The sequence below is a fragment of the Clarias gariepinus genome, chromosome 12 (assembly GCF_024256425.1).
Source record: "Clarias gariepinus isolate MV-2021 ecotype Netherlands chromosome 12, CGAR_prim_01v2, whole genome shotgun sequence".
Taxonomy (NCBI): Eukaryota; Metazoa; Chordata; class Actinopteri; order Siluriformes; family Clariidae; genus Clarias; species Clarias gariepinus.
In genome coordinates this window covers 32,990,001-33,009,319 of record NC_071111.1, presented here as the reverse complement: position 1 = coordinate 33,009,319, position 19,319 = coordinate 32,990,001, and the positions used below count along the sequence as shown (strand labels likewise).

The window sequence follows — 19,319 nt, the reverse complement described above, 5'->3', positions numbered from 1 at the left end:
GTTTGCCTCATGGTGAGGAGCTCCATCATGCTGGAGAAGACCATGTTCATCAGCAGATGGTCCATGGATGGTTGGGAGAAGTTTCTCCCGGAGGATGTTTTTATACCGTTCTTTATTCATGTCTGTGTTCTGGGGGAAACGTGTGGGTGAATCCACTCCCTCTTCACCACCACATCAGCGTTGTGTCACATAAACAGGGATGTTAGGTCTACTTGTTTATGCGTACACACACACACACACACACAGGAGATCTAAGTGTCTCAACATGAAAAGATGTATTTTGTACAACGCGTTGAGTTTAAGTACATTTTCCGTAAGATTTTAACTCGGTGTACACACTGTATCATTTCTCAGCACTGTGTCGCCGCCTAGTGGTGAGAAGCAGCACCTTCCCTGTCCTGTGTGAGTCTCATCACCTGATCCTGGACGACCAGTGTGTGTGTCCTTACACACTCAGCTGCATTTTTAAATAGAATTATTTTATTATACGACACTAATCGAGGTGTTGATGTGAGAAATGAGGACCGAGAGGAGGCCGTGTGTTCTCCCAGAGTTTTAATGTGATAAAAGCAGTTCAAACAAACAACAACAACATCCTCTACCTGTACCTAAATACTTCCAGAGTAGCTTCTCACACACACACACACACACACACACACACACACACACACACACATCTTATAAATATTTTCATATAAAAACATACAAATTGACCAGCTTGAGAAAACAAACATGTTGAAGAATAAACTCTGGAAACTACATGCGATAGTTTTTCTATTTCTATATTTTTTTCCCGTTAGATTTCCTTCTCCTTCATAGTGTTAACTGTAGAGAGCGGACGTGTCCTTTACATTCACTGTGCACCATAAGTAATGACGCCCCGGACAAAAGGAACAGGAACAGCATAATACAGGAAACGAGGACAAAGAAACTGGCATCCACTGGCCTTCAGAAAGTATTCCGTGATGAAACCATGTCTAAAGAAGGAGCAAAAGTATTTATACCCAGAGTAAAAGCACGCTGGTCGTCTTCAGTGACGCTCCGATGCAGAAATATAAAAACAGAAATAAGTAACAACAGGAGTAACCTCTCGACGTGAGTAACGATTTCTAGGCTTTAAAGTGCAAATTCTGAGGCGATTCTGACACACACACACACACACACACACACACACACACACACACACACACACACACACACACTTCCATACGCCACATTATAATCATGAGGTAAAGAACTGGACTCTGAGTGGCTGAGCCGAGCTGAGAGTCGTGTCCTTGACCTCGGTGTAACTCACAACTGTAACATCTGGACTGTGAACACGTCACAGCGTTTACACACACACACACACACACACACACACACACACACACTTCCTTAGGTCATGTACTCAAGTCTTTTTAGACAAATTGTTGAAATTGAAAGACAGACAATAAAAGGATTAAATAATAAAAAGAGAAATCAGACGAAGCTGGATGAACTGATCAGGTACGGAGGAGCGACGTGAAAGAGCCTCGTGTTTCTTCACACGTTATTAAAACAACGTGCATCGTAACACACTCACTGAGGAGTCGCACTATCGCCACTCTCATATACACACACACACACACACACACACACACACCTTTACTGCGCGTGTGCGTTGTCAGCTTCACCTCCCTGCAGTCAGTGTGTGGGAGTGGCCGAGCTCTTACATCACACCTGTGACCTAACGCAATAGTGACCTCTGACCTGAAGCGTCGACCTCTTGACCTGCTGAGCTCCTCACACGCTCATTACAATAAATAACTTTGTGCCTCACATGCTTACAAATACATATACAGAACACACACACACACACACATATATATATATATATAAATTCCTAAGGAAGCATTGATACTGTAACATTGACATTCCGATAGCAGCTACATGACAGTATGATAAAAGTATTCGCCCCCCTGCAGTGCCAGAGCTCTGATGTCTCAGAGAGAGAGACGGAGACGGAGACGAGTTCATCATCAGTCCCAGAGAGGGAGGAGCTCTGTGCAGGGGCCGGTCAGTCTGAGCACTGCGTCTGGGGGAGGGGCAGGTCAGCGTCATGACTTGATCTTCCAAAGCTGGACACACACACACACACACACACACACACAGAGAATAAATGATTAACAATAACATTTAGATGCAGATAATTCTGTAATTACAAAAAGAGATCGTTTGTAAACTTCACAAAATATTATGAATGTCTGAGAGAATCTGTCTCCGCGTCCTAAGGACACCAGGTCCCTCTAAGAAAACACCATCTGTCTCTGTCCAAACACTGCCTCTGAGACAATGACCAACCCATGGACGCCTACTGTCCCTCCGAGAGGATGTGGAGTCTCCCTCAGAGACGACGCAGTCCCTCTTCCCCGAGGTCTCCGACTGTCCTTTAAAGACAATGCCTCCTACCTTGAGCCTAGAGTTGTTCCTGTCCCTCCACCCAGATGATGCCTATTTTTCCTCCAAGACACTGTCTCCCCCCCATAGGACACCTCTACAGAGAAAACTAAAGACAAAAAAGGGTCCCTCCGCAACAATGCCAACCCTTCACCTGGAGGTCCCTCTGAGAAAACGCCCCACCCACCCAGAACTTGTCTAGTGTCCCTGTGAGACAATACCATCCCCCACTACATAGGACACTTAGTCTCCACCCAGAAGCCACCTAGTGTCCCTCTGAGACAACGTCGTTCCCCAAGAAGCTACCTGGCATTCCTCAGAAATGTTCTGAAACAAGACTGTCCCCCAACCGAGAGAACACCTAGTGTCCCTCCAGGACAGCAACATCCCCTGATCCAGAAACCTCCTGCCAAGAGAATGCGGTCTCTCCATCCTAAGGCTAATTAGTGTCCCTCTGAAACATCAGCATCCCTCAACCCTCTAAGAGAACCCCATCCCTTCACCCAGATGCAGCCTATTGTCCCGTCAAGAGAACACTGTCCCTCCGAAGCTACAGTACATCTCTACAGAGAAAAGGTCTAAAGAAAAACTAGTGTCCCCATGAGAGAACGCCATTCTCCACCAAGAGTCTGCGTAATGTCCCTCCAAAACAATGCCATCCCTTCACCTCTGAACCCCACATCCAACCCCTCGAGCTTGTCTAATGTCCCTGTGAGACAACACCATCCCTCAGAGGGGGCCGCTTGCCCGCCCAAAATGCCTCAGAGACAACACAGTTCCTCCACCCTAAGGAAGCCTAGTGCTGCTCTGAGACCAGACTGTCCCCCCACTTAAAGACCACCTGGTGTCCCTCCAGGACAGCACCATCCCCTGATCCAGAGGCCTCCTGGCAAGTGAATGCCATCTCTACTTCTTAAGGCTGCGTAGCATCCCTCTAAATCAATACTGTCTCTCCATCCAGAAACCACCTAATCTCGCTAAGAGACGACAATGTCCTCCCACCCAAAGACTGCCCAGTGTCCCGCAGCCCTTCATGCAGGTGCCCCCTGAACAGAAAAAACGCCTACAGAAAACCTTGTGTCCCTCAAGTGTCCACCCAGAGAGCCCAGATGAATTTGCCTTCTTGTCTCTCCTGCCAAGTCAAGTTTGCTCTCATCATCTCAGAGACAGAGCAACCGTCTTTCTGTTGCATCACTCAGGACCAGGACAGTTACACTCCATGAGCACTAATAATGGTGTAATGGTTTATTGTGATTCTTGTTGTATCTTTGTTAGAGGTTGTTGTGAGATCTTGCCCTCATGTCACACTCACTTTCACGTTGAAGCCCAGCAGGTCGCTGATGACCCCTGACACTGCAGACAGGATCACCACCTGCGTGATGCTGTACAGGAGAGGGTTCATGGTGAGGCCGTACAGCCTGAACGGAGTGTCCAGTTCCTGATGAACAGAGAATTCACTCTCATTTTATTGGTATAACAACACGTTTAACCACAGACACCGTCACACGGCAGACAACGGATCGCTAATGAGTAGACCAGAGGGAGGGGCCATGAGGGGAACCTCCTCCCCGAGCTCATACAGCATAGCGTCATAAAGCGTAGCGTCATACAGCGCTAACACTCGGGTAAACTGCGGACGTTCCACTGCTAACTGGAGTGTTTTTAAATTACATTGCATTGCCAAAAGTATTGGCTCGTCTGCCTTCACATGCATACGAACTGAAGTAACACCCGATTGTTGGCCCCGTCCCCTTTGCGGCTATAACAGTTTCAATTCCTCTGGGAAGGCTTTCCACAGGATTTAGGAGTGAATTTTTGAGCTCACACACGTTTCTAGAAGAATAGTCAGTCCCGGATGTTGGATGAGAAGGCGTGGCTCACAGTCTTCGCTCCTAATTTATCCCAAAGCTGTTCTATCGAGCCGTCTGCGGAGGGGCTAGGCTGCGGGACAGGACTTCTCGTCCAACATCAGTGTCTGCAAATGCGTTTCCAGAAGAATAGTCATAAATTCCCATAAACACACACCAAAACCTGGTGGAAAGACTTCAAAAAAAATGGAAGCTGTTGTAGCTGAAAAGGGGGTGGGGCCAATGTCCTATTAAACCCTATGGACTAAGAATTAAATGTTACTCAAGTTCATGTGCATGTGAAGGCAGCAGGGCCAATACTTTTGGCAATTAGTGCATGTCAATTATTAAAGTTAACAAATATGTTTTTTTAGTTTATAAAATCTCAGATATATTATAATAGTAATAAAAAAAACTATAATGTTTGTCTAATAAACTGGAAAGAGCTCTTCAGACGTCTCCAGCAGATCAGATCAGACTGTACATCAAAGTCTCGTCTCTGAAGTACATCAACATTTATTTATTTTATAAATATTTATTTGTGTGTGTGTGTGTGTGTGTGTGTGTGTGTGTGTGTGTGTGTGTGTGTGTGTGTGTGTGCTTGTGTGTGTGTGAGAATGTCACACACAGACTTTTTTGTCTCGGAGTGAACCGGATACACCTGAAAACAGGAAGTCTCCACCTGAACAGAAAGTTACACCTTTAAGATGAATTAGTGGAGAACATTGTACTGGATGTTCTTCTGATGGTTCCTCAGAGAGTGTGTGTGTGTGTGTGTGCTGAGTGTGTGGAAAAGATCTTCAGTATGAACATTAAAGTTTATATCACAGCAGGAGATTAAAGGGAAAAGCGCCGTCTTTATGGATCGTCAAAAAAAATAATTAAACAGCACGAAATCAGCGAAGCCTGAAACAGGAAGTGAGAGACAGGAAGTGAAAGACAGCAGAGGACATAAAGAGCAGCACCTTCAGCAGTTTGGTGGCCAGCTTAAGAACATTGTTGACGATTGTCAGCTCTTCTTTCTTGTTTGGTTTCTTTTCCATTTTCAAGTACAGATTAATCTGATCGAGAGGAAAACAGCAGAATCACAGATTAGAGTCTGATTATAATCCAATCCAATCAAATCAACAACCTGATTAGTGTGAGAGGACAGGCGTGAGGAAGTGTGTGTGTGTGTGTGTGTGTGTGTGTGTACACACACCTGCTCTGTCAGTAGGATGGAGGTGTTGCTGTACTTCTTGCTGGTCTCTGATCCCAGAGTGACGAAGCGCAGCAGGAAGAGTGAGAGAGAGAAGCACCAGATCACCAGCTCCCAGTTATAGTGGAACTCCAGGAACGTCTCGTGCATGTGCAGCAACTGTAAACAAACAAACAAAAACAAACACACAAGAGAAAGTTATTAGACCTAAAATAAGAGTAGATTAAAACCGAATGATGTAATCAGTAGTTTAGAGTCGTTCCTGGTTTCCACCGCAGCAGCACCTGGGTCCGTGTGGGACTCACACTCATACACACGTCCTCTCCTCATCCTCCAGCTGGGATTAAAGCCCAACTATCCAGACTCTAAGTCTCTGTACATGAACGTATCTGTTCTAGATCATTATCTGTTCAGAGATGTACAGTACGGACGGACCATCACGAAACTCCAACATTTCTGCTGCTGCTGCTGATGAAATGCTTTAAACATATCGACTCCATGGACATGGACATGGACATGGACAGCTCTACACACACACGATCTGTCTGCACTTTAGTCGTGGTGTAAAGCCGGTTGCCAGGCGATGCGTTATAACTGTGGTGTGTATTAGTTAACGTTATGAGAGTCATCTCATCTCCTCTCGTCTCCTCTTGTCTCATCTCCCATCTCCTCTCATCTCCTCTCGCCTCGTCTCCTCTCCTTTCCTCTTGTCTCCTATTTTCTCTCATCTCCTTTCGTCTCATCTCCTCTCCTCCCCTCTCCTATCTCCTCTCCTCCCTTCTCCTCTCCTCTCCTGGACCAACAGTCATGATCTCAACCTTTTACTCTAGATTATAGATTATATTAGAGTTATCACAGCTCTCAGGTTTATTTAAGTTAGAGAAGCCATTGTGTGTTTCTTTTGTAAGACAGATAAAGCATGTGTGCACAGTTAAAGGTTTGTTGTTCTGTTTTTCTATTCTTACAAGCCTTGGAATTTGTGGAACAGCGTGGCAATGGTTTGCTTCTTACCTAAAAGATAGGTCATATGAGGTAACATGGAGGGGATCTACATCTGCCCCACGTAGACTCTCTACTGGTGTCCCGCAGGGCTCAGTACTGGGTCCTCTTCTGTTCTCCCTCTATACCCGGTCTCTTGGTAAGGTCATATCATCGCATGGATTCTCATACCACTGTTATGCAGACGACACCCAACTTGTTCTCTCCTTTCCTCCCTCTGACACTCAGGTTTCCACCCGGATCTCAGCATGTCTGGCAGACATCTCATTTTGGATGGCTGCTCATCAGCAGAAGCTCAATCTCAGTAAAACCGAACTGTTGTTTATCCCTTGTAACTCATCCCCAGGTCAAGACCTTGTGATATCCCTGGAAAACAACCAAATCACTTCTACAGCCACCGCCCGCAATCTTGGGGTAACCGTGGACAATCATTTTCCCCACACATCGCTAACCTTACTCGCTCTTGTAGATTTTTTCTTTACAATATCAGAAGAATTCGCCCATTTCTTTCTTCACAGGCTACTCAGGTGCTTGTTCAGCCCCTTGTTATTTCAAGACTGGACTACTGCAACTCACTCCTGGCAGGCCTGCCTCTGTCCACGATTCGTCCTCTGCAACTGATCCAGAATGCAGCAGCACGTCTCGTTTTTAACCTCCCCAAATTCTCCCACACCACCCCACTCCTCCGCTCCCTGCACTGGCTTCCTGTAGCTGCCCGCATCAAATTCAAAACACTGATGCTTGCCTACAAAGCCAAAAATGGCCCAGCACCCACTTACCTCTCTGCGCTAATTACACCACGCACTGCACCACGTTCCCTCCGATCCTCCAGCACTGCTCACCTCATCCCACCATCTCTCAGGGATCGAGGGTGGCATTCATCCAGGCTCTTTTCTGTTCTAGCACCTAGATGGTGGAATGAACTTCCTCTAGATGTCCGTACAGCTGAGACTTTGACTATCTTTAAATGACGACTCAAGACGCATCTGTTTCTCCAGTACTTGGACTAAACCCCCCCCCAAAAGAAAAAAAAAAACCTCTTCCCAGTTGTGTTGGACTAATGGTACTTAGTTATTAACCTAGTTAACCCAGTGTAAGTATGTATCCAATGATGTAAACATTAAAGCACCTTTTGTAAGTCGCTCTGGATAAGAGCGTCTGCCAAATGCCTAAATGTAAATGTTTTTGTGAATAAATTTTCACAAATATAATTTCAAACTGACAGCATGATCAGAATAAATTAATCTGTAACGTCGCCCGACTCTGCGTTACGGCTCTTTTCTTTATTTCTGTGATCAGTTTATTAGTTTTTTTCCTTAGTTTTTTGAGACGAGTAAGTTGTGGAGCTGCAGCTTTTCTCCAGAAAATTAAATAAAAGAAAGAAATTATTGAGAATATTGTAAAGAACTGTATGTATTTATTTACATTCGGGGTTTGTGTTTTTATTTGCATCAGTTTTTTGGACAAATTTAATGAGCCTTCTGCCTGTAGGGGGAGCTAGCGTGTGTGTGCGTGTGTGTGTGTGTGTGTGTGTGTGTGTGTGTGTGTGTCACCCAGGTGTCAGCAGGTTGGACCTGATCACAGACTGTTTTTGGGAGACATGCGCACCTGAGCACAGCAGATGAAGACGACGGAGAGAGTGAGGAGGAAGGCGGACGAGACGATGACGTCCACTGAACGCTGGGGGCCGCGTCTCTGCATCACACACACACACACACACACACACACACACACACACACACACAGAGGTTTATACACAGGTAGTTATTGTGATGTATTTATCAGTAGCACACACACACACACACACACAGTGATGTCTCTGTCTCTCTCTGTCTCCTCTGCAGTACCTTCAGGTAGGAGCGCAGTGAGAGCCACATCTTTATGTTCTGCACTTTCTTCAGACGGAAGTGAGGCACCTCAGACTTCCTGGCTCTGCGTGCGGATGTCAGGTGACCGAACAGCTTAGCAAACAGCAGCCTCTGTAAGATCAAATACACCTCAGATCTAACACACCATTACCATACTACCGAGTGTGTGTGTGTGTGTGTGTGTGTGTGTGTGGTACCTGCTTGTACGTCCTCTCGGCCACACTGAGCAGGAAGAAGAAGAGCCAGATGAGGCAGACGCGCACCACGAAGCTCACCGTCACCATGGCGATCAGCGTGACGTCGGACGAGGAGCCGAAGGCGATGGAGACCATCTCGCCGACCGAGACGGAGGACAGCTGCTCCATGTCTTTGTACTGGAACAGTCTGAAGGCGAAGGGCGTGAGTCCCAGAGTCACCGACACCAGGTTCCCGAAAATCTGATAGCCGATGCCAGGAGTGTACAAGTTCACCTTCAGGGCGGAGAGGAAAGCACGACATCATCATCATCATCATCATCATCATCATCATCATCATGCGGTTCCTGCGCGCGGCGAGCGAGCGTCCCACACTCACCCTGTTCATGATCATGCCGCTGATTTCCAGCACTGACATGTCTGCCTTCTTACACTCGTTTCCCTCCCAGACGATGGCGCTAACACGCTCCAGCCCAGGGTTTGAGCTGTGCAGCCATGGCGTGTGGCCCTACACACACACACACACACACACACACACACAGAAGAGAAGATTCACAATCTATGCATACAGTGGTAACACAACACACAAACACCCCGTCCAATAAATTTGTGTCTTGAGAACTGAAATTTTGTCTCGGCATACGAGCGACTCGCGTGTACGTCCAGGAGACGCTCCAAACTGGGAAAGTGAGTTTACATATTATATATTTTGTTTTTGTTGAAACAGATTATCTGTATTTACATTATTTCTTGTTTCTCACAACACAAAACTTCCCCTTAAGAACTCTGGATTAACAGATTAAAGTCAGGTATTGCTGATACAACAGTATCATCACTCGTCTCAGAAATAACCGATTCACATTTCCTGATTAGTTTATAGGAGATCAGACTCCAGTCTCATGGACGTTTCACGATTGTGTAAGTGTGACTTCCACTAGTGCACCCTGACACAGGAAACCACAGAGGAGCTGCAGAAAGCTGACCCAGTTTAATAGAGCAGTGTGTGTGTGTGTGTGTGTGTGTGTGTGTGTGTCTGTGTGTTTGTGTGTGTGTGTGTGTGTGTGTCAGTCCCGATACAGAAGATCTCGGGGGCAGCACCTGCAGGAAGGGGTCGTCCCGGTACTCCTTTTTGGAGGCGGGGCAAACAGCAGACCCCTCGCCCTCGGTCTCGCTGGTGCAGGAGGAGCGACACTCCGCGCAGTGCAGGAAGTCGTCCCACAGCAGGTCCTCCGTCTCCGACTCGTGCCGAGTGCTCTCCGAGTCCTGAGTGCGCAGGCTGGAGCAGCGAGAGCTACAGCTCGTACCCGACTTCGGCATCTCCTGGGAAAAATAAACAACACCAGGATACTGAAGCCCAGAGTGTGTTTATCTCATTGATCCCCGACTCCTGAGTGCGCGCACACACACACACACACACACACACATACATACATACACACCTCACATCTACTACATACATTAGTATTACATAGTGTGGGGAAAAGGAGTAATGGTCAGTCTGTACAGGAGACGCGTCATCACTTCCTGAGACAGAGTCTGATAAATAGGGGGCACCCTGAGAGAGAGAGAGGCATCACTAGGGGACACCCTGAGAGAGAGAGAGGCATCACTAGGGGACACCCTGAGAGAGAGAGAGAGGCATCACTAGGGGACACCCTGAGAGAGAGAGAGGCATCACTAGGGGACACCCTGAGAGAGAGAGAGGCATCACTAGGGGACACCCTGAGAGAGAGAGAGGCATCACTAGGGGACACCCTGAGAGAGAGAGAGGCATCACTAGGGGACACCCTGAGAGAGAGAGTCTGATCAATAGGGGACATCCTGAGAGAGAGAGAGTCTGATCGCTAGGGAACACCCTGAGAGAGAGAGAGGCATCACTAGGGGACACCCTGAAAGAGAGAGAGTCTGATCACTAGGGGACACCCTGAAAGAGAGAGAGTCTGATCACTAGGGGACATCCTGAGAGAGAGAGAGAGTCTGATCGCTAGGGAACACCCTGAGAGAGAGGCATCACTAGGGGACACCCTGAAAGAGAGAGAGTCTGATCACTAGGGGACACCCTGAAAGAGAGAGAGTCTGATCACTAGGGGACACGCTGAGAGAGAGTCTGATCACTAGGGGACACCCTGAAAGAGAGAGAGGCATCACTAGGGGACACCCTGAGAGAGAGAGAGGCATCACTAGGGGACACCCTGAGAGAGAGAGTCTGATCAATAGGGGACATCCTGAGAGAGAGAGAGAGAGAGTCTGATCGCTAGGGAACACCCTGAGAGAGAGAGAGGCATCACTAGGGGACACCCTGAAAGAGAGAGAGTCTGATCACTAGGGGACACCCTGAAAGAGAGAGAGTCTGATCACTAGGGGACACCCTGAGAGAGAGAGTCTGATCACTAGGGGACACCCTGAGAGAGAGAGTCTGATCACTAGGGGACACCCTGAGAGAGAGTCTGATCACTAGGGGACACCCTGAGAGAGAGTCATCACTAGGGGACACCCTGAGAGAGAGTCATCACTAGGGGACACCCTGAATGAGAGAGAGGCATCACTAGGGGACACCCTGAGAGAGAGAGTCTGATCAATAGGGGACATCCTGAGAGAGAGAGTCTGATCAATAGGGGACATCCTGAGAGAGAGAGAGTCTGATCGCTAGGGAACACCCTGAGAGAGAGAGAGGCATCACTAGGGGACACCCTAAAAGAGAGAGAGTCTGATCACTAGGGGACACCCTGAAAGAGAGAGAGTCTGATCACTAGGGGACACCCTGAGAGAGAGAGAGGGGCATCACTAGGGGACACCCTGAAAGAGAGAGAGTCTGATCACTAGGGGACACCCTGAAAGAGAGAGAGTCTGATCACTAGGGGACACCCTGAGAGAGAGAGTCTGATCACTAGGGGACACCCTGAGAGAGAGAGTCTGATCACTAGGGGACACCCTGAGAGAGAGTCTGATCACTAGGGGACACCCTGAGAGAGAGTCATCACTAGGGGACACCTGAGAGAGCGTCATCACTAGGGGACACCCTGAATGAGAGAGAGGCATCACTAGGGGACACCCTGAGAGAGAGAGTCTGATCAATAGGGGACATCCTGAGAGAGAGAGAGTCTGATCGCTAGGGAACACCCTGAGAGAGAGAGAGGCATCACTAGGGGACACCCTGAAAGAGAGAGAGTCTGATCACTAGGGGACACCCTGAAAGAGAGAGAGTCTGATCACTAGGGGACACCCTGAGAGAGAGAGAGGCATCACTAGGGGACACCCTGAAAGAGAGAGAGTCTGATCACTAGGGGACACCCTGAAAGAGAGAGAGTCTGATCACTAGGGGACACCCTGAGAGAGAGAGAGGCATCACTAGGGGACACCCTGAAAGAGAGAGAGTCTGATCACTAGGGGACACCCTGAAAGAGAGAGTCTGATCACTAGGGGACACCCTGAAAGAGAGAGTCTGATCACTAGGGGACACCCTGAGAGAGAGAGTCTGATCACTAGGGGACACCCTGAGAGAGTCTGATCACTAGGGGACACCCTGAGAGAGAGTCTGATCACTAGGGGACACCCTGAAAGAGAGAGTCTGATCACTAGGGGACACCCTGAAAGAGAGAGTCTGATCACTAGGGGACACCCTGAGAGAGAGAGTCTGATCAATAGGGGACATCCTGAGAGAGAGAGAGTCTGATCGCTAGGGAACACCCTGAGAGAGAGAGAGGCATCACTAGGGGACACCCTAAAAGAGAGAGAGTCTGATCACTAGGGGACACCCTGAAAGAGAGAGAGTCTGATCACTAGGGGACACCCTGAGAGAGAGAGAGGCATCACTAGGGGACACCCTGAGAGAGAGAGAGGCATCACTAGGGGACACCCTGAGAGAGAGAGTCTGATCACTAGGGGACACCCTGAGAGAGAGTCTGATCACTAGGGGACACCCTGAGAGAGAGTCATCACTAGGGGACACCCTGAGAGAGAGTCATCACTAGGGGACACCCTGAAAGAGAGAGAGGCATCACTAGGGGACACCCTGAGAGAGAGAGAGGCATCACTAGGGGACACCCTGAAAGAGAGAGAGTCTGATCACTAGGGGACACCCTGAAAGAGAGAGTCTGATCACTAGGGGACACCCTGAAAGAGAGAGTCTGATCACTAGGGGACACCCTGAGAGAGAGAGTCTGATCACTAGGGGACACCCTGAGAGAGAGAGTCTGATCACTAGGGGACACCCTGAGAGAGAGTCTGATCACTAGGGGACACCCTGAAAGAGAGAGTCTGATCACTAGGGGACACCCTGAAAGAGAGAGTCTGATCACTAGGGGACACCCTGAGAGAGAGAGTCTGATCAATAGGGGACATCCTGAGAGAGAGAGAGTCTGATCGCTAGGGAACACCCTGAGAGAGAGAGAGGCATCACTAGGGGACACCCTAAAAGAGAGAGAGTCTGATCACTAGGGGACACCCTGAAAGAGAGAGAGTCTGATCACTAGGGGACACCCTGAGAGAGAGAGAGGCATCACTAGGGGACACCCTGAGAGAGAGAGAGGCATCACTAGGGGACACCCTGAGAGAGAGAGTCTGATCACTAGGGGACACCCTGAGAGAGAGTCTGATCACTAGGGGACACCCTGAGAGAGAGTCATCACTAGGGGACACCCTGAGAGAGAGTCATCACTAGGGGACACCCTGAAAGAGAGAGAGGCATCACTAGGGGACACCCTGAGAGAGAGAGTCTGATCAATAGGGGACATCCTGAGAGAGAGAGAGTCTGATCACTAGGGGACACCCTGAGAGAAAGAGTCTGTGTGTGTGTGTGTGTGTGTGTGTGTGTGTGTGTGTGTGTGTGTGTGTGTGTGTACCTCCGCTGGTGTATACTGCTTCTTGTAGTGGTGCGCTTTCCTGTTGCGCAGTGTACAGTCGCTGCTCGTGCGCTCCACGCCCCGGCGCACAGCGCTGTAGTTTTCGGGATCCTCTTCACTCGACGCCTCATCAGACATGTTCTCCAGCGTGTGTGCGGTACACTCCTGCATGGACTGATAAACAAACACAATACACAGCTGCACAAACACACACACACACCTGCCGGCACTGATCAACTCCATTCCGTCTCAGTGGGAGTGGTAACGGTACCTTAGTGCCAGGTGACAGGGGTTTGTTTTGGGTGAGCGGGGCGGTCCAGGCCAGCTCCTCGGCACGCAGCAGGTCGCAGTGAGGCTCGTGGAGCTGCAGTCTCTCCTCGCTGCTCTTGCTCGTGACACGGCCGTCCAGGGACACGTACCCGTTATCTGTCTCTGTGGACTTATCGATGGACAGCTTGAATCTCTTAGACCTGCAACATGAACATCAGAACGGGAAGGGACCGTACAGAGAAGATCAGCTGTGTGTATGTGTGTGTCTCCGTTCTCAGTCTGTACCACAAGGACCCCCTCTTAAGAAAACAGCTCCCCTCACAGGACGCTACAGGCACTGCGCGATACTGAGTTACTGCTGTGCAGACTCGGGGTGTAACGCAGCATCATTTCATCAGGTGTCTAGAGCCTCGAATTCTCTCATTCGCGGATCATGTGACCTACAGCATGGCGCTAAACACACCAGATTCACAGACCAACAATCCTGAGACGGATTCAAAAGGACGTAACTGTAAACGGTGTCCAGGATACCAGACCAGAGGGAGGGGCTATGCTATTTAACCCCTCCCACACACTTTCTTTCCTTTTTTTTGTGTCAGTGGATTAGATCACAGAGTCTTCATCATAATCGGAGATGATCTTCTGTTAATAAAGATGAAGAGAATGATCACTGTGTGAGAGAAACATGTGGAGCATCAGCTCGATAACTTAAGTTCATTTCTTTAGTTTGAAATAAAAGCCTATGTAATATCTCATCCTGTCACTCTACACTCCCTTTATTCTGGTGTTTATGAGCTTCTACGTGCTGTGAGCAGGTTGCCAGGTCACACGTGTTATGAGCAGGTATCACACATTTGTCTTGCAAATCACTGTTAACAAATTTAGTAAGAGGAAGAAAAGCCAACCTTTTTCCGTGCCTGAACATTTTAGTTGTAAACCTGGCAACCCTGAGCCTGTAGAGCTCGACACTATAACAGAAATACTCTGTCTACTGTTGGTCTCTGTGTTCCTATCTATTTAGGTTGCATCATTTGAATAAGGTATTTGCATTTCCATTACACCCCGAGTGTGATCACAACACTGCAGTACTTCACTGAAACCCCGCGCAGTGCTGTAGGAGTTTACACACTAACACATGGATGGGGAGAATGACTGGGCCACTCCGTTAGTGTTAATCAGCCTCGGCTCAGGACGAGGAATCATAAATTAAAGTTTGATGAGGTTTAATGTCTATTTATTTCAAATTTTACTTCATATGGCTTTTATAAATGTTTTAATTGTTTTTATATGCAAAAATATGATTTATAGTGTTGTATATATTGGTATAAATTGGTAATACTGGTAATATTTTTGGGTGTCTGGAACGGATTATCTGTATTTACATGATTTCTTATGGGAGAATGTGTTTCACAATAAACTTCACCTTAAGAACTCGCCTAAAGGAGCGGATTAAACTCGTATGCCGAGGTACCGCTGTGTGTGTACACAAGTAGAAATGTTTCCTAAATGAGGAAAAGCAGTGTAAGCCCAGTCTGGGGCAGTTCTCTGCATGTGTGTGTGTGTGTGACTCCAAGACCGTGATAAGACGTGCTGAGCCGGACTGATTTTAATGGGAGTGTCCCAGCTATAACAAAAGCTGCATTTCTGTTAAAAAATAAATAAATAAATAAAAACAGCTGCAAAGTCCCCTATTCCTCACAAAATAAAGATAAAATGACAGCTCTTCCATTTCAATAAGGGCTGTAAGACAACGCTCGGACATCATTGTCCAATTAACAACAGAAGTATTTTATTCATATAAATACATTGAGGTGGATCCTAAAGGATGGGGGACGTTGCAGCCGTGCAGACATAACATGGAATCTTTAATAGGGTAAGATACACACCCCGATTTAAAGACATTATGCCAGAAATCTCTGAAGAAAGCAGCGAGACTGTGAGTGGTGGCAGAGCCCGGGCAGAGCGGTGCCCCCTCCTGTGTGTTATCAGTAGTGCTAGAGCCATCGCCTTCCCTATGCACCTCCAAGTGTGCTGCCTTCCTTAACTTCCTTTAGTGAGACACATTAAAAGCGTAAAAGGCGCTTAGAAAGAGAAGAAGTCCAAACAGAAACAAAAATCAAGAACCTTTTTTTTCTTTCTTTTTTTGAACAGATTTCCCCAAAAGCAGAATTATTATTTCCAAGAAAAAATTATTACTTAAAAAAAAAAAAGTGTTGATTATAGAAGCATGGAGCAGTAGTAATAATTAGGAGGAGGAGTTAGTTTGCAGTCCTGGCTTTCACTTCAGTCATAAATACAGGGTGCCCCCGACTTACGAACGAGTTCTGTTCTGGGAGCGTGTTCACAAGTCGGTTTTGTTCTTAACTTAAACTGAGTTTTGTATGCCTTTGACACAAATATACAATGTAAAGCACTGACTAAATCTCTGTTCCCCTAAGGAAATAAATTTCACATTTAATTTAACATTGTTGTCTCTGCGCCGTTAAATCGCGAGGGGAATCCCAGACACCATTGTGTCTCAGATCTGTTTTCCACTGTATTGGACTGTAAACTCTGTTTTGTTGAAAATTTTCCGAAATTAGGATTATTTACCATTAGGACAGATTTACATACCGGGCTTTAGATATTTTAAACATTCACTTACGCACTAAAAATATTGTATATAATTGTAAATATTGGTATCTGGTGCACTGCAGCGTGTATTTTGATTGATCCGATTCTGATTCTGAAGTAGAACCGCGGTCCGTTCGTATCTGCGCAAATTCGTAACCTGAACGTTCGTAAGTCGAGGACAACCTGTATCATTAATCCGACCAGTACAAATGACAGACATGATCATACGTTACTGTAACTCTGCTGACATGCATTACTCAGACATTCATGTGAAAGATATCTACACATGTACTGAAGTATTCTTCATCGGTGTGTCATGTCTGTTCCTCACACACACACACACACACACACACACACACACACACACACACAGCACGAGCCAATTTTCTCACAGGGGTCAGAAAATTGTGCAGAAGATACCACACACGGGTTGGTCACCCTTTCACCCCACACAGGAAACGATTGGCTAACCCCTCATGTCACATGACACACTGGGAGACAGCACCACGCTGGGACGGGCGGGGCAGGGGTGTAGCCAAGGCATTTCCTTTAGACACACCACACAGAAAGAGATCAGTGTGGCGCGGGGTCTATCCTGCCCACCTTCTCCTCTTGGCGGTGGCGCTGGGGGCGGGTTTGGGCGTACGCGTGGAGACGATCTGGCAGTGCACCGTGCCCAGGAGCAGCATCAGCCAGAACGCCCCGAACACCTCGGTCATAGGGATGTCATGTGGACGCGAGATGCTAAAAAACAACACTGTTGCAAGAGCTGAAACACAAGGAAGGATTTTTATCAGGTTTTTATTTTCACACGCACACACACACACACACACACTCATCCATGATTCTCACGGTCATGTGGAGATCTGGTGGTGCACTGACCTTGGAGGAGGTAAAGGGAGAGCAGCAGCAGGAAGATTCCTCTGGAGGTCACCTGGATCCACCATCTGAAGAAGAACGGGAAGAGGACGACGCGGACAATGCCCTTACGCGCCAGAGACGTCCAGGGGCTTTCGGGCTTGGCTTTGGCAAACGCAGAGCCTTAAAAGTACGACACACGCGATGAGTCCACTCACACACTAATGTTACCCTCATCATTACAACAGCAGTGATTATATTATATGTTCATAAATACACTTTAGTAAGTACACCTTCGTGTTAACACAAATCTCCGATCAGATGACTGCACATCAGTGCATGTAGGAATGTAGACCTGTAGTCAGGAAGATCTGCCGAAGATCAAACCGAGCATCAGAATGAAGAATGAAGATTTGGCGAGCCAGCCAGGAGAATAAAGGTGACTTAAGTGACTCGGAACATTGTTGGTCTGAGTATTTTACTGCAGATCTACCTCTACTGGGATTCTCACACAGAACCACCTCTAGGGTTTATAGAGAACGGTGTGAAAAAGAGAAAATATCTAATCAGGGCAGATCTCGGGGTGAAAATGTCTTGTTAATGCCAGAGGTCTGAGGTCAGAGGGGATGACTGGTTGAAGCTGATAGGAAGGCAAGAGGAACTAAAATAACATCTCGTTACACTCAAGTTCTGCTGAAGAATGTCTCGGAACACACGACACAAGGAACCCTGAAGCAGATGTTCTACAGCAGCAGAAGAACACACCGGGCGTCGCTCCCGTCAGCTTAGAACAGGAATGGGGTCCCCAAGTGGCGCAGTGGTAAAGTGCTCACTCTATCATATGGAGATCACTGGCTCGAGTCCCGGGGAATCCTGTAGCCTATCACAGCAGGGGGCCTAGAGAGAGCTGATGGGCCGAGCTCTCTTAGTGGGGTGTGATGGGAGGCTTAACATATCAGTGAGGTCACTGTACTCACACGGTCACATGACCTCTCTCCAACAGAGTGGGACGTGTTGGAGGTTCAGGAGAGTCGCATCGCAGACAGATCGCTGCGTGATGACATCATCGCAATGTGAAGCAAAATCTCTAAAATCTGAGTCATTGCCATGAAGAATTAAGGTGGAAGCGGTTCAAACCAGTACTGGCAGGGTGTACCTAATAAAGTGGCCGGTGACCGTGTATAAAGGTTAAGACATCTGAGAGTTACTGTTCCGTTACTGTCCTCACCTCTCACTAGATCCACGTCAATCAGGTCCGGCTTCACATGGCCCGTCTTCTTCGGTTTGTTCCTCAGGCCCTGTCCAACACACACACACACACACACACACACACACACAGTAAACATCACCAAGTGAACCTGGGCCTACTAATAAACATATAAACATGAGAGGAAGAGCAGAAAGCAGACACATACTCCTGAAGCCCCTGCGCGCACACACACACACACCTGATGATTAATAATCTAGCGTAACACTCGAGCTCACGGCACACGACAGGTTTAATATGAATGCACACACACCAGTAGGTTACGGTAACAGCGCATTCACAGAAACTCAAACTCAGGATGCTCAGGATAAATACCAGTAAACACCGTATATAATGTTATATAACACACAATATAAACACCTTATTAAACCCTGTGATATTATATCACCTAGTGCAAGTTAATCCAAACTCTAACTATTCCATTGTTTTGGTTATTTTTTTTGTATTTATACACTCTACTGCTTCAAACCAAACAAAATTTAAATATCAGCATCGTTAAAACATATATAGTGTCTTGCAAAAGTATTCATACCCCTTGAACTTTTCCACATTTTGTCACGTTACAGCAGACAGGTCAGGGATAAAGCGGTGGAGGTCATGACTAACAGTCGTCCTGTGGACAGGTTCTCCCACCTGAGCTGTGGATCTCTGCGTTCCCATGAGCCTCTTGGCTGCTGCTCTGATTGATGCTCTCCTCATGCGTCCTGTCGGTTTAGGTGGACGTCCACGTCTTGATAGGTTTACGGTCGTGCCGTACTCTTTCCATTTTCAGATGATGGATTGAACTGCGCTCAGTTAGATGTTTAAAGTTTGGGATATTTGTTTATAACCTCACCCTGCTTTAAACTTCTTCAGATCTTTATCCCTGACCTGTCTGGTGTTCCTCAGTCTTCATGATGCTGAGGCCTTCACAGAACAGCTGTATGTATCCTGAGATGAAATCACA

At 47.4% G+C, this 19,319-nt stretch overlaps 1 protein-coding gene across 1 annotated transcript in view; it reads right to left on the bottom strand.

The window, feature by feature from the left end:
• Positions 1-1,194: 1,194 nt before the first annotated feature.
• The window catches only part of LOC128534263 (protein PHTF2-like), a 30,112-nt gene continuing 11,987 nt past the window's right edge, over positions 1,195-19,319 (bottom strand). Inside the window, exons 4-18 of the mRNA XM_053508615.1 lie at positions 18,335-18,404; positions 17,131-17,289; positions 16,852-17,017; positions 15,522-15,683; positions 13,637-13,835; positions 13,366-13,539; positions 9,623-9,844; positions 8,904-9,032; positions 8,528-8,800; positions 8,310-8,441; positions 8,071-8,157; positions 5,467-5,622; positions 5,231-5,326; positions 3,731-3,856; positions 1,195-2,099 (exon numbers count right to left, since the gene is read on the bottom strand). Of these exons, the coding sequence (XP_053364590.1) occupies positions 2,079-2,099; positions 3,731-3,856; positions 5,231-5,326; positions 5,467-5,622; positions 8,071-8,157; positions 8,310-8,441; positions 8,528-8,800; positions 8,904-9,032; positions 9,623-9,844; positions 13,366-13,539; positions 13,637-13,835; positions 15,522-15,683; positions 16,852-17,017; positions 17,131-17,289; positions 18,335-18,404 (2,172 nt within the window). The 3' untranslated portion in view covers positions 1,195-2,078. The remainder of the gene's footprint in view (positions 2,100-3,730; positions 3,857-5,230; positions 5,327-5,466; positions 5,623-8,070; positions 8,158-8,309; positions 8,442-8,527; positions 8,801-8,903; positions 9,033-9,622; positions 9,845-13,365; positions 13,540-13,636; positions 13,836-15,521; positions 15,684-16,851; positions 17,018-17,130; positions 17,290-18,334; positions 18,405-19,319) is intronic.